At 44.6% G+C, this 21,768-nt stretch overlaps 1 protein-coding gene across 1 annotated transcript in view; it reads left to right on the forward strand.

The window, feature by feature from the left end:
- Nucleotides 1-2,441: 2,441 nt before the first annotated feature.
- Nucleotides 2,442-21,768, forward strand: part of LOC311116410 (uncharacterized protein) — a gene marked incomplete at both ends in the record, with an annotated part of 55,633 nt that continues 36,306 nt past the window's right edge. Inside the window, 4 exons of the mRNA XM_084191501.1 lie at nt 2,442-2,474; nt 10,232-10,285; nt 11,032-11,085; nt 12,715-12,795. Of these exons, the coding sequence (XP_084047627.1) occupies nt 2,442-2,474; nt 10,232-10,285; nt 11,032-11,085; nt 12,715-12,795 (222 nt within the window). The remainder of the gene's footprint in view (nt 2,475-10,231; nt 10,286-11,031; nt 11,086-12,714; nt 12,796-21,768) is intronic.

A 21,768-nucleotide genomic window follows, 5' to 3' on the forward strand; every position in this document is an offset into this window, starting at 1 on the left:
CACACGCTTCATTCCATTCCCTTCAGTGAACTCTAACCTTTCACCTTTGGCATTCTACCTCAGGGTCAGCCAGGTGGAGATGGGGCCTCTGGGATGAAAGGACAAAAGGTGAGTCACATCACATGGTGTGTGTGTGTGTATGTGTATGTGTGTTGGTATGTGTGTGTGTGTGTGTGTGTGTGTATGTGTGTGTGTGTGTGTGTATGTGTCTAAGCCCAAATCTGATTCCCCTGATCTATTTATCTTTCCTGTATTCATTTAAGTCTAAATCTGGCAGCAAATGAACGCTCTAATAACGATATTTCATCATTGTTAATTGTCACACGCACATACACACATACACACACACACACACACACACACACACACACACACACACACACACACACACCATGTGACTCACCTTCTGTTCTTTCATCCCAGAGGCCCCCTTGTTTAACCCACTACAGTACATCAGTGTACCAACCTCCCTAACCCAATTCAGAACATGTAAATAGTGTTTGAATGAATGCTACTGTTGGTTATGACTGAAGCAATGAGAGAGGGGAGATAGGGCAGATATTACAGAAGCTTGGGTAGTGGGGGAGATTTTACTATCCGCTGTAAACCACGGGTTCTGTATTCTTCCTAAAGAATAGATCAATATCAGCCTGAGGTTTTGAGGCATGTCTATACAGTAGCACGTCATGTGGTTTCTCTATGTTGTCTTTGTGTTCTCTTATCAGGGTGAAGAAGGCCTAAGAGGACCGCCAGGACCGGTGAGGAGTGCATTGTTGTGGCTTTAATATTTCATGTGACTGTTTATGACTGAGACATAAACTGATGTTATTTAAGAGACTGTTTTAAAGTTATGTACTGTAGTTCCTTTTTGAGTTATTGGAGAGAGGAGTACCTGAGGGGTGTAAACAAGACTAGCCTGGACTCTACAGTATGTGTTAGTCCAGTACATTATTCATGCTCCACAGTCACAATGTTTTGGCTACATGTTTTCAGATCTGAGAGTACCTGCAATCCATGCTCTGTCTCCTCTGATCCCTCAAAGACAATCCTGAATCTATACGTGCAGTACCTGACTATGTAATCGTAATGGACAGCCATACCTTTACTGGGGCCTATCAACACGATATATAAAAAGGATATTATGTTGACCGTAATGGACAGCCATACTTTTGGTAGACAATCCAGACTCTAAATAATTGTGAGAACAACAGACTGTTCCCAGACTCATCTGAGATCTGTCGGTTCTTAATTCAACCTCCTGATTTCTTAATAGCCGGTGATCCAAGTGGAAATGAGCCAACTTTCCATCACCACACGCTGAACAAATATTCCCTCTGCACTAATGAACTAATTCTCCAACGACTACTTTATTTCACTCTGCATGCGTCCCAAATGGTCCCTTATTCCCTACATAGTGCCCTACTTTGGAACACGCATGCTCCAACCACTGATTTCTTTCACTGGGTGTGTCCCAAATGGCACCCTGTGGGCCCTGGTCAAAAGTAGTGCACTAAATAGGCAATAGGGTGCCATTTAATATGAATCCCTTATCTCAGCTGGAGTCAGGTCCACTTGTTCTTAAACGTTTAATTTACAATTTAACAATGGCAGGTAATGAGTCCCCCTTAATGGCTATAAAGCTTTTTCTTTCCTTGCAATTATTTGTGTAAGAAGTTTTATTAGGACAACTTAATCGGACTCAATTAACTGGACTGGATTACATTTTGAAATAGATGTTTAAGATTGAAGCGATAAGGGAGCAAAATGATTTAAAATGGTCAATTATGTTGCTATTTTAGGCCTACAGTCTTCTGAGGTTTGGTTGGAACACCCAAAGTCCAGTATGTTATCATGTGATGTTGTCTCCGGCTGGGGCAGCCTTCTACTTATAATTATCAAATACATTCAGTCAATCAATTAATCATGTGGCTCCCAAAACGGTTTTTGAATGCCAAATCAACTATGCCAATTGTCGAATGCCAAATCACCCCCTAGCCCCTACTCCCTACAGACACACTATATCAGAGAGGATTGGATAAGTAGCTATACTCTTTAGAGCTAGTGGTTCAATTTGCCATCCCCTGATCTGGCCTCCATAATACTCATCCCGTCCCGTCCCGTCCCCCATACCCACAATGCATCTATGATTACCAGTCCCTGTGCTACCCAGCTATGCCACTAGCAACCTGCTGCTCCAGCTGAGGACTATGACAACCAGGCCTCCCCTGCTGAAAAGGTTAACCAACCTTGCCCTGCACTCCTCAGAACCACCTTTCAAAGCCACCATTCATCCTTCCTTCACCAGCCGTCAAGGAATTTTTTACTATCATATGGTAGTATAACAATAATGGTGTTAGGGCAGCTTTTGTAATTTAAAAGTTTCTTGTTTGAAGAGTGACTGAGTCTGATTTAATGAATAAACGGTTAGCTAGCTGCGCGGCATGGCTAGGCTGCTGGTGGCGTTAGCTCTGGCTGTGAGTTTCAGGAGTGGCTAGCCTCGTCTGATATGCAGCTACGGTAAAATACTAACTAACTAACTAACTAACCACAGCTAGGAAAAGAGGGTAATTAAGCATGTCCAAATGTAGCACAGTAACAGGACAAAAAAAGATGTCCACAGCCAGCCAACCCACTAGTCAGCATGGGGATGCTGTTGTTCTGACACTGTGTGGACCCGTCACCCAGAACACACATCCCACCCCTCAAGTCTCATGTCAGTATGAAAAATGTATGCACTCACTAACTGTAAGTCGCTCTGGATAAGAGCGTCTGCTAAATGACTAAAATGTAAATGTAAATGGTAATAGCTTAATCTTGCCTTCTGATTGGCTGGGTGGAAATGTCCCCATATTGCCTCCATCCATCTATCCAATCCTCTCTGGTCTACATTAGTGGCTTCGGAGTACGTTCATTTAGATTTCAGTAGTTCATAAAAGTCATTTATCAATTCATAAATGGGTCTTGTTTGAATATTTAGCTCCAATCTCACTTCAAGGAACGTTTATTTTTCCACTTCCCAGTAACAGATCATGGATGCGTCCCAAATAGCAACAAGTCAAAAGTAGTGCACTATGTAGGGAATGCCATTTGGGACGTATTGGGATCATTTCTGCTATAAAGCGTTTAATTCCCTGACTCTGCAGAAGCCAGGGTTCAGACCATTACCCTCCTTCCTGTTCATTAGTGCAGAGGAGGAACCACCAGGCAGGGTTATAGGCATGCATGACCCTCCATGACCCACAGACAGCCCACACATCGCCCTTGACCAGACACTGACTGAAGGCTACAGATATAAGAGACAAGATTAGAACAAATTGACAAGCTTTAGGAGACAGACTGATATTTGGAACTTGAAGCAATAAAAGGCTTATTTCCACAATTAACTTGTTGTATAACATCACAGGAAAGATCAGGACATTGTTTTACAGGCTATGGACAGGAGCAGAAGGCTAAAAGATTACAACAAATTGGCAAACTTGTAAATAGATATTTATGTCAGTCTGAGATCTTGAAATGAAAGCCAAAACAAAACGTATTTTCACTCAAATGGCCTGGCTTGACCAGACACACACAGAAGAATAGGAAGACAAGGAACAGGGTTAGAACAAATTGACAAACTTGTTCAATAGAAAAATATATTTTTTTTTGCTAGCTTTTGGAGGCAGTCTAAGATGTTGAACTTGAAGCCAAACCAAAACATATGTACACTGAATTGCAGGTTTCCAGACTACAATTGTGGCACAACATCATGGGAAAGCTCAGGACATCATTTTACAGCTTGAAAAGTTTCTTTCCATTACTGTGGGCATGCATCCCAAATGGCACCCTATTCCCTATATAGTGCATTACTTTTGACCAGAGCCCTATGGACACTGCTCAAAAATAGTGCGCTATAAAGCGGATAGGATGCCATTTGGGATATACCCTTGGCATTTAACGATCCATACCCTGGCTGGAGGACTGCTCCACAGGTGGGCTTTGTATCCCCACAATGATGATTGGCCGATTCTGGGACATTCATCCCAAATGGCACCCTATTCCCTACATAGTGCACTACTTTTGACCAGAGCCCTATGGTACTATTTACCCCACTTTATTGAGAATAGGGTGCCATTTGGGACACACTGGCAGAGGTGCTAGTCTAGTGGAAGAGGGTCTGGTCACAGACTGGCACTCATCTTTAGTGTCACAGAAAACACTCCTCCCCTCCTTTTCTCTCTTAAAATACTCCTTTAGTTTAACTTTGACAACCCAAACTGCAGTTCTGATCATAGCCAAGTGCAGAGCCATGTGCAGAGCCAAGTGCATTCAATAAGGGAGGTTAGGGGGTCCGTCTTACCTACCGGAAAAGTGACAATCAAAAAGACAGCTCATTTTTCTATCTTCTATCCTTTCGATCCAGGTGATGACAGCTCATGGACTGAGACATCTGTCTGGCTCTGTAAGCATAAACATCCTATCTTTAACTTTATGTTCTAGTCAGTCATAATGGGAGTAGTGCTCTCACTGGTAACTCTATATTTTGTGTTATCATAATAAAAGTTATTTTATATAAAATGTTCCGCATTTCATAATGACCTTATTTATTTTTTTGTTTTAGGAGGCTGAAGCAGGAGAAAAGGGCCAGAAAGGAGAAATGGGTGATCCGGTAAGGACAGGATACATGCCATCCTGCTCACTGTGTTCATAGGATTTGTATATAATTAACCCGTATAAAAAATCAGCTCCCCACTGTCCATTTAATCTATTTCATGATGACCTAAACAGCTAAACTGATCCTAGATCACCACTCCTACTCTGATATGCTTTGTGTTTTTGGGTCCAGATCAGACAAAGACTAATATATTGATGTTCACAGCACAAAGAAACAGTGCGTGCGTATGTATGTGTGTGTGTGTGTGTGTGTGTGTGTGTGTGTGTGTGTGCACTGTGTTAGGGAATAGGGTGCCATTTGGGATACACACAAAAACATATCTGAAAGAGCTGTTGTCAAAGAATCAAATATGAAAAAACTAAATTCAAAGGAGGTCAAACTTTATTGTGCCACACATCATCAACAGCTACATGGTTTAGATTGAAATGCTGTTTAGAACAAGTGTAATAGCTTTTCAAAGTGAGTCTGAGTTGGACCAACTATTGGCTACTATTGTACAGTGGTGGAAAAAGTACTAAACTGTCGTACTTGAGTAAAAGTAAAGAAACCTTAATAGAAAATGACTCAAGTAAAGTAAAAGTGAAAGTCACCCAGTAAAATACTACTTGAGTAAAAATCTAAAACTATTTGGTTTTAAATAAACTGAAGTATCAAAAGTAAAAGTAGAAAATCATTTCAAATTCCTTGTATTAAGCAAACCAGACGGCACAATGTTCTTGTCTTTTTTATTTATGGATAGCCAGGGTCACAATCCAACATTCAGACATCATTAACAAACCATTTGTGTTTAGTGAGTCCGCCAGATCAGAGGCAGTAGGGATGACCAGGAATGTTCTCTTGATAAGTGGTGAATTGGACCATTTTCCTGTCACGCTAAGCATTAAAAATGTAACGAGTACTTTTGGGTGTCAGGGAAAATGTATGGAGTAAAAAGTACATTATTTTCTTTAGGAATGTAGTGGCGTGAAAGTTGTCAAAAATATAAATAGTAAAGTAAAGTACAGATACCCCCCAAAAAGTTATTAAGTAATACTTTAAGGTATGTTTACTTAAGTACTTTACACCACTGCTATTGTGTGTCTCTTGTGTAAAGACATCGGATTTCTAGGATGATGATAATGGTTTGTATGATCCTTTTCTCCAGGGCCAAAGAGGATTCCAAGGACCACATGGTTTGAAGGTAACCAGTTCATTCTAAGTAGTTAGATGAAGGACAAGCATTAAATAAATTGTAAAGGCCTCATCTACACTGATCTGATTACTGTATAACCTTTGACATTGGGTTTGGTTATTTACACGGATCTGAGTACTGTATAACCTTTGACATTGGGTTTGGTTATCTACACTGATCTGAGTACTGTATAACCTTTGACATTGGGTTTGGTTATCTACACTGATCTGAGTACTGTATAACCTTTGACATTGGGTTTGGTTATCTACACTGATCTGAGTACTGTATAACCTTTGACATTGGGTTTGGTTATCTACACTGATCTGAGTACTGTATAACCTTTGACATTGGGTTTGGTTATCTACACTGATCTGAGTACTGTATAACCTTTGACATTGGGTTTGGTTATTTACACTGATCTGAGTACTGTATAACCTTTGACATTGGGTTTGGTTATCTACACTGATCTGAGTACTGTATAACCTGTATAACCGTGTAGCTCAGTTGGTAGAGCATGGCGCTTGCAACGCCAGGGTTGTGGGTTCGATTCCCACGGGGGGCCAGTATGAAAATGTATGCACTCACTAGCTGTAAGTCGCTCTGGATAAGAGCGTCTGCTAAATGACTAAAATGTAAATGTGAAAACATTGGGTTTGGTTATCTACACTGATCTGGGGACTGTATTGGGTTTTGTTATTAAACTGGTAGTTGTTAAGTACATAATGTAATACAATAACAGATATACACATGACACAGTGGGGAAAAAAAGTATTTAGTCAGCCACCAATTGTGCAAGTTCTCCCACTTAAAAAGATGAAAGAGGCCTGTAATTTTCATCATAGGTACACGTCAACTATGACAGACAAATTGAGAATTTTTTTTCCAGAAAATCACATTGTAGGATTTTTAATGAATTTATTTGCAAATTATGGTGGAAAATAAGTATTTGGTCACCTACAAACAAGCAAGATTTCTGGCTCTCACAGACCTGTAACTTCTTCTTTAAGAGGCTCCTCTGTCCTCCACTCGTTACCTGTATTAATGGCACCTGTTTGAACTTGTTATCAGTATAAAAGACACCTGTCCACAACCTCAAACAGTCACACTCCAAACTCCACTATGGCCAAGACCAAAGAGCTGTCAAAGGACACCAGAAACAAAATTGTAGACCTGCACCAGGCTGGGAAGACTGAATCTGCAATAGGTAAGCAGCTTGGTTTGAAGAAATCAACTGTGGGAGCAATTATTAGGAAATGGAAGACATACAAGACCACTGATAATCTCCCTCGATCTGGGGCTCCACGCAAGATCTCACCCCGTGGGGTCAAAATGATCACAAGAACGGTGAGCAAAAATTCCAGAACCACATGGGGGGACCTAGTGAATGACCTGCAGAGAGCTGGGACCAAAGTAACAAAGCCTACCATCAGTAACACACTACGCCGCCAGGGACTCAAATCCTGCAGTGCCAGACGTGTCCCCCTGCTTAAGCCAGTACATGTCCAGGCCCGTCTGAAGTTTGCTAGAGTGCATTTGGATGATCCAGAAGAGGATTGGGAGAATGTCATATGGTCAGATGAAACCAAAATAGAACTTTTTGGTAAAAACTCAACTCGTCGTGTTTGGAGGACAAAGAATGCTGAGTTGCATCCAAAGAACACCATACCTACTGTGAAGCATGGGGGTGGAAACATCATGCTTTGGGGCTGTTTTTCTGCAAAGGGACCAGGACGACTGATCCGTGTAAAGGAAATAATGAATGGGGCCATGTATCGTGAGATTTTGAGTGAAAACCTCCTTCCATCAGCAAGGACATTGAAGATGAAACGTGGCTGGGTCTTTCAGCATGACAATGATCCCAAACACACCGCCCGGGCAACGAAGGAGTGGCTTCGTAAGAAGCATTTCAAGGTCCTGGAGTGGCCTAGCCAGTCTCCAGATCTCAACCCCATAGAAAATCTTTGAAGGGCGTTGAAAGTCTGTGTTGCCCAGCGACAGCCCCAAAACATCACTGCTTTAGAGGAGATCTGCATGGAGGAATGGGCCAAAATACCAGCAACAGTGTGTGAAAACCTTGTGAAGACTTACAGAAAACGTTTGACCTGTGTCATTGCCAACAAAGGGTATATAACAAAGTATTGAGAAACTTTTGTTATTGACCAAATACTTATTTTCCACCTACAATGTGATTTTCTGGATTTTATTTTCTCATTTTGTCTGTCATTGTTGACGTGTACCTATGATGAAAATTACAGGCCTCTCTCATATTTTTAAGTGGGAGAACTTGCACAATTGGTGGCTGACTAAATACTTTTTTCCCCCACTGTATATGAGCAGCCTGGAATTGAATAGGATCCCAGAACACAAAGAAATTATATTTAAAAAGTAATATGTTTTACAGTATGTTTACATATAAACCCTTACTGAAAAGAGAGTTCTATAAAGTCAGGTTGAAATGCTCTGTGTGGTATGTTTCCTCACCCCTCTCGAAGCCAGACGCTAAATTGATCTTCTCAGGGTCTCACTCAATAATGAATGTTCTGGAGTAATTGTGTAGAAAACCAAATCTAATATATATCTCCCCTTTGTCTTCTCTCTCTTTCTGTCTGTCTTTCTTTCTCTCTCTCTCTCTCTCTCTCTCTCTCTCTCTCTCTCTCTCTCTCTCTCTCTCTCTCTCTCTCTCTCTCTCTCTCTCACTCTCCTTCCCATCTACCCCCTCACCTCTCTTTCTCTATCCCTATCTCGCTCTTTTTCACCATCTCCCTCTCCCCCCCCCCCCCCCCCTCTCCCTCCTTTCATTGCTGGTTTAAAGGGAAGCCTAGGACTACCAGGTCCAAAGGGAGAGCCCGGCCCAGAGGTACATACCCCAGAGATAATGAAACTATCACCAGAGAACAAATAGTTTCTATCACCAGAGAACAAAGAGTTTCTATCACCAGAGAACAAAGAGTTTCTATCACCAGAGAACAAAGAGTTTCTATCACCAGAGAACAAAGAGTTTTTATCACCAGAGGACAAATAGTTTCTATCACCAGAGAACAAAGAGTTTCTATCACCAGAGAACAAATAGTCTCTATCACCAAAGAACAAAGAGTCTCTATCACCAGAGAACAAATAGTCTCTATCACCAGAGAACAAATAGTCTCTATCACCAGAGAACAAAGAGTCTCTATCACCAGACAATACCCAAAGACAAAAGCTATGTGATCCTCTGCCATTATACTTATTGGTAGAAGCAAACTGTTTGGATTGACACAGGAAACAGGATGTATTACATTGTGTACCAAGTACTCAGATACCCCTTTAGTGCACCTGTAGTTGGTTTCGGTTCTAGTTAAAGTTCCCTGGGCAGCTAGTGGTAATGCAACTCACCCCAGGAACAAGAGCTAGGTCTAAATGGCATGACAAGTGCTTAATTACCTCAGGTCAGAAGTTTGAGCAATTTATATTGGTCTACAGAGAGGGCTAGTCTTCGAAGGACTCTTGGAAGACTAGCCCTTGGGGGTTAAAATCAAACTTTAGAGGCTGTAAGTGTAAGTGGGTCGTTCAATGTAACTACTATAGAACACTGAAATACCTCCTGATTCCCTCTACTGTCCTCTGATACCCAAAGGGGATGGTCAAACTGCCAAACCAGCCACATTGTGGGTCAGACTGCTGCAATTCTCACAGCAGGTCAAACACCAAAAGATTGCTGCAATCTTCTTAAGAGTTCCCCCCCCTATAGTTTTTAGCCATACAGTCTGGTATTTGGGAAATCGTTCATTGGTCTTTTCAATTCTTGATATTTACCCATTGATTCTTGACGAATATAACTTATAAATGCCTCTTGAGCTTGACACAACTGTCGAATCCCAGACTTTAGCTTTAAAATGAAATAAAATTGCCGGATGTCCTGAGGGGTATTCTACAAAGCAGGATCAAGGAGTTAGCCAGCAAATATCTCAAAATAACCTTATTTTTAAAGAAAGATAAGCTTGAAATGGGCTTGGTCTAATTGACTGAACAACCAAAAACACATATACATTTCGCTTCCTAATGAACCAGGAAATCAACAGTTATTTTTGGTTATTTATCAAAGTTAGCTGGCTAACTAATCGATCCTCATTTATAGTATACCCCTATGGTGTCTAGTTGCTAAGCTACAGTCTAAACAGTTCCAACATCTCCATGATGTCTTTGCCTTAACGTCCAACTTTCAACCCCTTGGTGACCAGAAAGGCCTCTAGAACAGCATGTCTTTACTGGGGTGTACAGTTGGTAGCTCAGTAATAGGACTCTCTGAATCAGAGAGGGATTGCTGGGGCTGTCTGCAGTTAGCCAGACAGGCAGGTCACCATGGGTCAGGCTGTGATTACTAAGAAGAAGGGATATTAGACTCTGACACTTCTCTGACTGTTTTCCAGGGTAAAGAAGGTCCTCGTGGACTCATCGGACTCCCAGGGATTGCAGGAGAGACGGTAAGTAAAACACGTTACTTAAAATAAATGTATTAAGTAGTCTGCATCAGGGGTGGGTGGGGTCAATTCCATTTCAATTCAGGAAGTAATACTCAGTTTTTTGTTCCTGAATTGAAATGGAATTGACCCCACCCTAGTCCTCACCCCTCCAGAAAGAACAGTCTCATCCTCCCCCTTCTCTCATCTCTTTATCTCCCTGTTCCGCTGTTCCCCCAACTTCACCTACCAAAGGACAATAAGGAAATACATAGATAAACCACTGAGGAGACAGGGAGCGAAAGTAAGAGAGACACAAAGAGAATGAAGGGGTAGATGAAGGCAAAGTCTTGAATTGTTACACAGACGATCAGTAATCAATGAAATAGTCGGTAGAGGCAGATCTGAGCGCTTTACGTTACGAGGCAGACAGGGACCCCAATCTGCTGCTGCAGCTGCTGCACCCATAATGAGTATCTGTCTTTATTCAGAAGCAGCAGAGGGAAAGAGAGGCGTTTCATAAATCCTGGAAAAGGGAGAGGGCGTTGGAGCATGGTGGGCCCACTGAAGCGGAGAGGAGGAGAGAGATGAATGTATCTGTATTGTAATGGGAGGGGGGACGTGTGTGTGTGTGTGTGTTTTGAGGGGGGTGTAGTAGTGCGTGCGTGGGTACTTGTTAACGTCTATGTGTGTATGTCGGTGTGTGTGTGAGTGTGAGTGTGTGAAGGCCTGGTTGATAGATATGGCTGTGTTCTGTCCTCCGTTTCCAGGGATCGTCGGGGGACCCAGGAATACCTGGCAGAGACGGTCTTAAAGGAGACAAGGTAGAGCTTCAAGTCAAGTCTTACACCTTTAAGAACAGACATGCAGGCAGACATTTGACAGATGTTTCACCATCACCGTAGAGGATGATGCACGACTTTCAGATTGGATAGCCACTCCTCCCTGTATTAAGTGGTTCTACTGGTGTATGGGCCTGTATTAAGTGGTTCTACTGGTGTATGGGCCTGTATTAAGTGGTTCTACTGGTGTATGGGCCTGTATTAAGTGGTTCTACTGGTGTATGGGCCTGTATTAAGTGGTTCTACTGGTGTATGGGCCTGTATTAAGTGATTCTACTGGTGTATGGGCCTGTATTAAGTGGTTCTACTGGTGTATGGGCCTGTATTAAGTGGTTCTACTGGTGTATGGGCCTGTATTAAGTGGTTCTACTGGTGTATGGGCCTGTATTAAGTGGTTCTACTGGTGTATGGGCCTGTATTAAGTGGTTCTACTGGTATATGGGCCTGTATTAAGTGGTTCTACTGGTGTATGGGCCTGTATTAAGTGGTTCTACTGGTGTATGGGCCTGTATTAAGTGGTTCTACTGGTGTATGAGCCTGTATTAAGTGGTTCTACTGGTGTATGGGCCTGTATTAAGTGGTTCTACTGGTGTATGGGCCTGTATTAAAGTGGTTCTACTGGTGTATGAGCCTGTTTATGGTGAGCTCAGCTCTACCGTGGCCTAGACGTACACACAACCATCTCTGACGAGGCTGCCTGCTGCAGTCTGTTTCCTCCACACACACTAACACGCTGTATCAACAGTGGACTAATGAAAAAAATACAAAGATATTGTTTTTTTGTGTCATTTCCCTTTAACCCCCGTTGTTCTGTGAAATGATTCCACTGGGGTGGCAGATATCCTCAGCTTTAGCCTCTGACTCCCCCTGCCTCATCACCCTCACCCCCCTACCTCCCACTCTATGTGTGTCACTCAGAGAGTGGGGTGGCAGATGCCCCGCTTTCCCCTCCTGACTCCCCCCTGCCTCACCCGTCTCACCCCCCTCCTACTCCCATCTCTTCTCTGCGTGTGAACGTCTGTCATTCAGAGTCACCTCCGTCCTGTAGAGATGACATGGCCCATCTGTCACTGCAGTGGCTGTCTGTCTGTCTGTCTCTCTGATTGACTGTCTGTCTGATTGACTGTCTCACTCTCTGTCTGTCTGTCTGTCTGTCTGTCTGTCTGTCTGTCTGTCTGTCTGTCTGTCTGTCTGTCTGTCTGTCTGTCTGTCTGTCTGTCTGTCTGTCTGACCTGTCTGTATGCCTGTCTGTATGCCTGTCTGTCTGTCTGTCTGTCTGTCTGTCTGTCTGTCTGTCTGTCTGTCTGTCTGTCTGTCTGTCTGTCTGTCTGTCTGTCTGTCTGTCTGTCTGTCTGTCTGTCTGTCTCTCTGATTGACTGTCTGTCTGATTGACTGTCTCACTCTCTGTCTGTCTGTCTGTCTGACCTGTCTGTCTGTCTGATTGACTGTTTGTCTGATTGACTGTCTCACTCTCACTGTCTGTCTGTCTGTCTGTCTGTCTGTCTGTCTGTCTGTCTGTCTGTCTGTCTGTCTGTCTGTCTGTCTGTCTGTCTGTCTGTCTGTCTATCTATTTATCTATCTGTTTGTCTGTCTGTCTGTCTCTCTCCCTAGGGGGACTCTGGTGGTGTGATGGGACCACAGGGCCTGCCTGGACCCAAGGGAGAGCCTGGAGAGCCAGTAGCTGGAAATCTGGTGGGTTTAATGAGGGCTCATAGGGCTCTGGTCAAGAATAGTGCACTACAGTATATAGGGAATAGGGTGCCACTTGGCATGCAACCGGAGAGAGACGCTGTTATCACCATCTGATCTGACCTTATTGGCTTTTTTGGCCTTAGCCACACACACACACACACACACACACACACACACACACACACACACACACACACACACACACACACACACAAACACACAAACACACAATCAATCACATTTGATTTATAAAGCCCTTTTTACATCAGCAGTTGTCACAAAGTACTTATACAGAAACCCAGCCCCAAACAGTAAACAATACAGATGTAGAAGCACAGTGGCTAAAAACTCCCTAGAAAGGCAGGAACCTAGGATAAACCTAGAGAGGAACCAGGCTCTGAGGGGTGGCCAGTCCTCTCCTGGCTGTACTCTGAGGGGTGGCCAGTCCTCTCCTGGCTGTACTGGGTAGAGAGGAACGAGGCTCTGAGGGGTGGCCAGTCCTCTCCTGGCTGTACTGGGTAGAGAGGAACCAGGCTCTGAGGGGTGGCCAGTCCTCTCCTGGCTGTACTGGGTAGAGAGGAACCAGGCTCTGAGGGGTGGCCAGTCCTCTCCTGGCTGTACTGGGTAGAGAGGAACCAGGCTCAGAGGCGTGGCCAGTCCTCTCCTGGCTGTACTGGGTAGAGAGGAACCAGGCTCTGAGGGGTGGCCAGTCCTCTCCTGGCTGTACTGGGTAGAGAGGAACCAGGCTCTGAGGGGTGGCCAGTCCTCTCCTGGCTGTACTGGGTAGAGAGGAACCAGGCTCTGAGGGGTGGCCAGTCCTCTCCTGGCTGTACTGGGTAGAGAGGAACCAGGCTCTGAGGGGTGGCCAGGCCTCTCCTGGCTGTGACAGGTGGAGATTATAACAGTACATGTCCATTAAGGCCAGATCGTTCTTCAAGATGTTCAAACGTTCATAGATGACCAGCAGGGTCAAATAATAATCACAGTGGTTGTGGAGGGTGCCACAGGTCAGCACCTCAGGAGTAAATGTCACTTGACTTTTCATAGCCAGGCATTTGAAGGTTGAAATAGCAGGTGCGGTAGAGAGAGAGAGTTGAAAACAGCAGGTCTGGGACAAGGTAGCACGTCCGGTGAACAGGTCAGGGTTCCATAGCCGCAGGCAGAAGAGTGGAAACTGGAGCAGCAGCAGGACCAGGTGGACTGGGGATAGCAAGAAGTCATCAGGCCAGGTAGTCCTGAGGCATGGTCCTAGGGCTCAGGTCCTCCGGGAGGGGAGGGAGAGAGGGAGAATTAGAGGGAGCATAATTAAATTCACACAGAACACCAGATAAGACAGGGGAATTACACCAGATAGGACAGACTAACCCTAGCCCCCGGCACATAGACTACTGCAGCATAGATACTGGAGGCTGAGACAGTGGGGGTCGGGAGACACTGTGGCCCCGTCCGACGATACCCCCAGACAGGGCCAACCAGGCAGGATATAACCCCACCCACTTTGCCAAACCACAGCCCCCACATCACCAGAGGGATATCAACAGACCACCAACCTACTACCCTGAGACAAGGCTGAGTATAGCCCACAAAGATCTCCTCCACTGCACGAGCAGTGCTATTTCCTTTCCAATTTTCTGGAGGCTTGCTTCAGGGCTCGGGTATTTTCTGTATACCAGGGAGCTAGTTTCTTGTGACAAATGTTTTTTGTTTTTAGGGGTGCGACTGCATCTAGGGTATTACGCAAGGTTAAATATAGATCCTCAGTTAGGTTGTTAATTGATTTCTGTACTCCAACGTCCTTGAGTAGGTGGAGGGAGTCTGGAAGGGCCTCTAGGAATCTTTGGGTTGTCCGAGAATTTATAGCACAGCTTTTGATGGTCCTTGGTTGGGGTCTGAGCAGATTTTTTGTTGCGATTGCAAACGTAATAAGATGGTGGTCCAATAGTCCAGGGTTATGAGGAAAAACATTTAAATCCACAATATTTATTCCACGAGACAAAACTAGATCCAGGGTATGACTGTGGCAATGAGTAGGTCCGGAGACATGTTGGACAAAACCCACTGAGTCGATGATGGCTCCGAAAGCCTTTTGGAGTGGGTCTGTGGACTTTTCCATATGAATATTAAAGTCACCAAAAATTAGAATATCATCTGCCATGACTACAAGGTCCGATAGGAATTCAGGGAACTCAGTGAGGAACTCTGTATACGGCCCAGGAGGCCTGTAAACAGTAGCTATAATGAGTGATTGAGTAGGCTGCATAGATTTCATGACTAGAAGCTCACAAGATGAAAACGCAGTCATTTTGTTTTGGGTAAATTGACATTTGCTATTGTAAATGTTAGCAACACCTCTGCCTTTGCGGAATGCGCGGGGGATATGGTCACTAGTGTAACCAGGAGTAGAGGCCTCATTTAACACAGTAAATACATCAGGCTTAAGCCATGTTTCAGTCAGGCCAATCACATGAAGATTATGATCTGTGATTAGTTCATTGACCATAACTGCCTTGGAAGTGAGGGATCTAACATTAAGTAGCCCTATTTTGAGATGTGATATATCACAATCTCTTTCAATAATGACAGGAATGGAGGAGGTCTTTATTCCAGTGAGATTGCTAAGGCAAACACCGCCATGTTTAGTTTTGCTCAACCTAGATCGAGGCACAGACACGGTCTCAATGGGGATAGCTGAGCTGACTACACTGACTGTGCTAGTGGCAGACTCCACTAAGCTGGCAGGCTGGCTAATAGCCTGCTGCCTGGCCTGCACCCTATCTCATTGTGGAGCTAGAGGAGTTCGAGCCCTGTCTATGTTGATAGATAAGATGAGAGCACCCCTCCAGCTAGGATGGAGTCTGTCACTCCTCAGCAGGCCAGGCTTGGTCCTGTTTGTTGGTGAGTCCCAGAAAGAGGGCCAATTATCTACAAATCCTATCTTTTGGGAGGGGCAGAAAACAGTTTTCAACCAGCGATTGAGTTGTGAGACTCTGCTGTAGAGCTCATCACTCGCCCTAACTGGGAGGGGACCAGAGACAATTACTCGATGCCGACACATCTTTCTATCTAATTTACACACTGCAGCTGTGTTGCTCTTGGTGACCTCTGACTGTTTCATCCTAACATCGTTGGCTCACCAGTTTGAGCCTTAGCCAGCACCATCTTCAGATTAGCCTCTACGTCGGTAGCCCTGCCCCCTGGTAAACAGTGTATGATCGCTGGATGATTCTTTTTAAGTCTAATATTGCGGGTAATGGAGTCGCCAATAACTAGGGTTTTCAATTTGTCAGAGCTAATGGTGGTAGGCTTCAGTGGCTCAGACCTGTAACGGGTGGAGGAGAGACCCGAGAAGGCTCGGCCTCTGACTCCGACTCGTTGCTTAATGGGGAGAACCGGTTGAAAGTTTCTGTCGGCTGAATGAGCGACACCGGTTGAGCATGCCGACAGCATTTCTTCCCAGAAGCCTTGAGAAAATTGTCCAGCTGCGGGGACTGTGCGAGGGGATTTATACTACTATCTGTACTTACTGGTGGGACAGACGCTGTTTCATCCTTTCCTACACTTACATTGTCCTTGCCAAACAATTGCATCTGAAGCTGTGCTTGCAGCACGGCTATCCTCACCATAAGGCGATAGTTATCCTGTATATTATGAGTCCATTACTGCAATTAGATGGCATAGTGTTAATGTTACTACTTAGCTTCGGCTGGTGGAGGTCCTGTAGAACCATGTCCAGATAAAGCGTCCGGGGACAAAAACTTGAATTAAAAAAGTAGAGCGAGTGAAACATATAAAAAATAACTACGATGTTGGTAAAATGTGTTAAATGAAGACAGATTAAACGGGTTTAAAAAAAGTAAAAACCGTCAAGTTTGGCAGGTAGCCAAGCGGCAATAAACAGTGCAGCACGGAGACAAGTGACACGCTCAAAACACACACGAACACACACACACACACACACACACACACACACACACACACACACACACACATACACATACACACACACACACACACACAAACACACACACACACACACACACACAAACACACACACACACACACACACACAAACACACACACACACACACACACACACACACACACACACACACACACACACACACAAACACACACACACACACACACACACACACACACACACACACACACACACACACACACACACACACACACACACACACACAGTAGATTAGTATATCACTTTGGAATTAAGTGCATGGTATTCAGTCATCACTGGACATGCACTTACGCACACACACACACACACACACACACACACACACACACACACACACACACACACACAAACACACACACACACACACACACACACACACACACACACACACACACACACACACACACACACACACACACAGTAGATTAGTATATCACTTTGGAATTAAGTGCATGGTATTCAGTCATCACTGGACATGCACTTACGCACACACACACACACACGAACAGACACACACACACACACACACACACACACACACACACACACACACACACAGTAGATTAGTATATCACTGTGGAATTCAGTGCATGGTATTCAGTCATCACTGGACATGCACTTACGCACACACACACACACACACACGAACAGACACATACAAACACACAAACACACACACACACACACACGCACACACAGAGTAGTAGATCAGCTAGGAACAGCTGCGACGACAGCAGCAAACATGTTGACTGAGAGAAAGAGTGCCTCTCGTAGCACAGCCTTGACATCATGCAGATGCAATGCTATTAAGTAATCCACCATTCATTAACACCAGCCACGGTAATGTCCTATCCACCCCCATTCTGAGGCTTAAAGCTGTCAGCACACTATTTTGCGGACCCGGCTTTGCATTCAGAAGTGTTCATTACATACAGGTAACTGCCAAAATAAAGGAAACCCCAACATAAAGTGTCTTAATAGGGTGTTGGGTCACCACGAGCCAGAACAGCTTCAATGTGCCTTGGCATAGATTCTACAAGTGTCTGAAACTCTTTTGGAGGGATCCGACACCATTCTTCCACGAGAAATTCCATCATTTGGTCTTTTGTTGATGGTGGTGTAAAACGCCGCTCCAGAATCTCCCATAAGTGTTCAACTGGGTTGAGAACTGGTGACTGACACACACACACACACACACGCTTTTTAAAAAATTCCTTTGAGACCCCACTTTCAAGGTCACTGAGATCTCTTCTAGCCATGGTAGCAAAAATAATGGGCAACTGGGCATTTCTATACATGACCCTAAGCATGATGGGATGTTAATTGCCTAATTAACTCAGGAACCACACCTTTATGGAAGCACCCACTCATTTACTCAAGTGTTTCCTTTATTTTGGCAGTTACCTGTACATACACAGCACCTCCAGTACCAGTTAGTTACCTGTACATACACAGCACCTGCAGTACCAGTTAGTTACCTGTACATACACAGCACCTGCAGTACCAGTTAGTTACCTGTACATACACAGCACCTGCAGTACCAGTTAGTTACCTGTACATACACAGCACCTGCAGTACCAGCTAGTTACCTGTACATACACAGCACCTGCAGTACCAGTTAGTTACCTGTACATACACAGCACCTGCAGTACCAGCTAGTTACCTGTACATACACAGCACCTGCAGTACCAGCTAGTTACCTGTACATACACAGCACCTGCAGTACCAGTTAGTTACCTGTACATACACAGCACCTGCAGTACCAGTTAGTTACCTGTACATACACAGCACCTGCAGTACCAGTTAGTTACCTGTACATACACAGCACCTGCAGTACCAGTTAGTTACCTGTACATACACAGCACCTGCAGTATCAGCTAGTTACCTGTACATACACAGCACCTGCAGTACCAGTTAGTTACCTGTACATACACAGCACCTGCAGTACCAGTTAGTTACCTGTACATACACAGCACCTGCAGTACCAGTTAGTTACCTGTACATACACAGCACCTGCAGTACCAGTTAGTTACCTGTACATACACAGCACCTGCAGTATCAGCTAGTTACCTGTACATACACAGCACCTGCAGTACCAGTTAGTTACCTGTACATACACAGCACCTGCAGTACCAGCTAGTTACCTGTACATACACAGCACCTGCAGTACCAGTTAGTTACCTGTACATACACAGCACCTGCAGTACCAGTTAGTTACCTGTACATACACAGCACCTGCAGTACCAGTTAGTTACCTGTACATACACAGCACCTGCAGTATCAGCTAGTTACCTGTACATACACAGCACCTGCAGTACCAGTTAGTTACCTGTACATACACAGCACCTGCAGTACCAGCTAGTTACCTGTACATACACAGCACCTGCAGTACCAGCTAGTTACCTGTACATACACAGCACCTGCAGTACCAGTTAGTTACCTGTACATACACAGCACCTGCAGTACCAGTTAGTTACCTGTACATACACAGCACCTGCAGTACCAGCTAGTTACCTGTACATACACAGCACCTGCAGTACCAGTTAGTTACCTGTACATACACAGCACCTGCAGTACCAGTTAGTTACCTGTACATACACAGCACCTGCAGTACCAGTTAGTTACCTGTACATACACAGCACCTGCAGTACCAGTTAGTTACCTGTACATACACAGCACCTGCAGTACCAGTTAGTTACCTGTACATACACAGCACCTGCAGTACCAGTTAGTTACCTGTACATACACAGCACCTGCAGTACCAGTTAGTTACCTGTACATACACAGCACCTGCAGTACCAGTTAGTTACCTGTACATACACAGCACCTGCAGTACCAGTTAGTTACCTGTACATACACAGCACCTGCAGTACCAGTTAGTTACCTGTACATACACAGCACCTGCAGTACCAGTTAGTTACCTGTACATGCACAGCACCTGCAGTACCAGTTAGTTACCTGTACATGCACAGCACCTGCAGTACCAGTTAGTTACCTGTACATGCACAGCACCTGCAGTACCAGTTAGTAGCAGAGCTTCACAGCCAAGACGTCTTGGTTGACTTGACTGTGTTTCAGACCTGGGTTCAAATACTATTTGAAATCATTCATATTTTTGGAGAGTTTGCTCCAGCCTGCCTGGAGTGCCATATGGGCAGGGTTTACAGTCTTGGAACTAGCAGTATAGGTATGAGTGCCAAATGCCACCCGGTTCCCTAAGGTGTTCCAAAGCCCTGGTCAAAAGTAGTGCACTATGTAGGGAATAGGGTGCCAGCTCTCAGGTTGGGCTAGGGCAATCATGTTTGTCTCAGGTTGGGCTAGGGCAATCATGTTTGTCTCAGGTTGGGCTAGGGCAATCATGTTTGTTTGTACATGGAAGGAGCTAAACTGAACATTAAGCATGACAGCGGAACTACTCATTAGGTCGAAGCGCACACAACACACACACACACACACACACACACACACACACACACACACACACACACACACACACACACACACACACACACACACACACACACACACACACACACACACACACACACACACACACACACACACACACATTAAGAGCTAATGTGTTTGGTAGAGCAGAGTAATAAGAGAGATGTTGACATGCTAATAGTGTCAGGGAGAGGTATGGCTCTGAGATAGTGAGTAGGTAAACAAGTATGGAGGAGGGCAGGGATGGAGGGATGGAGAGAGGGAAAGATGGAAGATTGTAGAGAGGGAAGGATAGAGGGATGGGTGTTTTACTGACGATCAGCCTTCACTGTGTTTTACTGAAGACCAGCCTTCACTGTGTTTTTCTGATGACCAGCCTTCACTGTGTTTTGCTGGTGACCAGCCTTCACTGTGTTTTGCTGGTGACCAGCCTTCACTGCGTTTTGCTGGTGACCAGCCTTCACTGCGTTTTGCTGGTGACCAGCCTTCACTGCGTTTTGCTGGTGTCCAGCCTTCACTGCGTTTTGCTGGTGACCAGCCTTTACTGCGTTTTGCTGATGACCAGCCTTCACTGCGTTTTGCTGGTGACCAGCCTTCGCTGCCTTTTGCTGGTGACCAGCCTTCACTGTGTTTTGCTGATGACTGTGTTTTGCTGATGACCAGCCTTCACTGTGTTTTGCTGATGACCAGCCTTCACTGTGTTTTGCTGATGACTGTGTTTTGCTGATGACCAGCCTTCACTGTGTTTTGCTGGTGACCAGCCTTCACTGTGTTTTGCTCTTGACCAGCCTTCACTGTGTTTTGCTGATGACCAGCCTTTGCTGTGTTTTGGACACATGCTGGCTTGCAAAGGGATGTTTAATTCCTTTTGGAATCCAGCCAGAGTGGGGTTATCCAGCAATTTGAACTTTTCTTCACTCACAACAACATGGATTCAGAATGACTGGCAGGGTTAAACAGAATCATAAATAAGACTACCGAAACCATCTAAACTGGAACAACATTTCAGTAACAGGTGCAATAAGTCCAACTAACAGATTGGATTAGTTTAGAAACATTTATGTTATTCATCTTTGTGTAGTATAAGATTAATTAATCAATCAATGTACATGCAAAAACACAGCAAACATATTTCTATTTTTTTTTAATTGCTGCAATAAACCATGCTGAGAAATATGATAATGGTGGTCAGACCAGCTGGACGCCCATGGTTCACGCCTCCGAGATATCCCAAAGATCTTTACTGTATGGTCTGGGTGCCACAGCAGAGCATGAAGTGGTCATAGCATACACCATCCCCTAAGGAGAGGAGAGGAGAGAGAGAGAGAGAGAGAGAGAGAGAGAGAGAGAGAGAGAGAGAGAGAGAGAGAGAGAGAGAGAGAGAGAGAGAGAGAGAGAGAGAGAGACAAACATGGTATAGAGGAGACGGACCCACTGGTTGCCCTCTAGGTTACAGAGAGCTGGTAGTCCCATCCACCAAATTACCAGGTGTGAAACAGGGAAGGGACTCAGGGGGTATGCTAATTTGGTATAGAGCAGACCTAACT

The sequence above is a fragment of the Coregonus lavaretus genome (genome assembly GCF_964263955.1).
Source record: "Coregonus lavaretus genome assembly, contig: HAP1_SCAFFOLD_3668, whole genome shotgun sequence".
NCBI lineage: Eukaryota > Metazoa > Chordata > Actinopteri > Salmoniformes > Salmonidae > Coregonus > Coregonus lavaretus.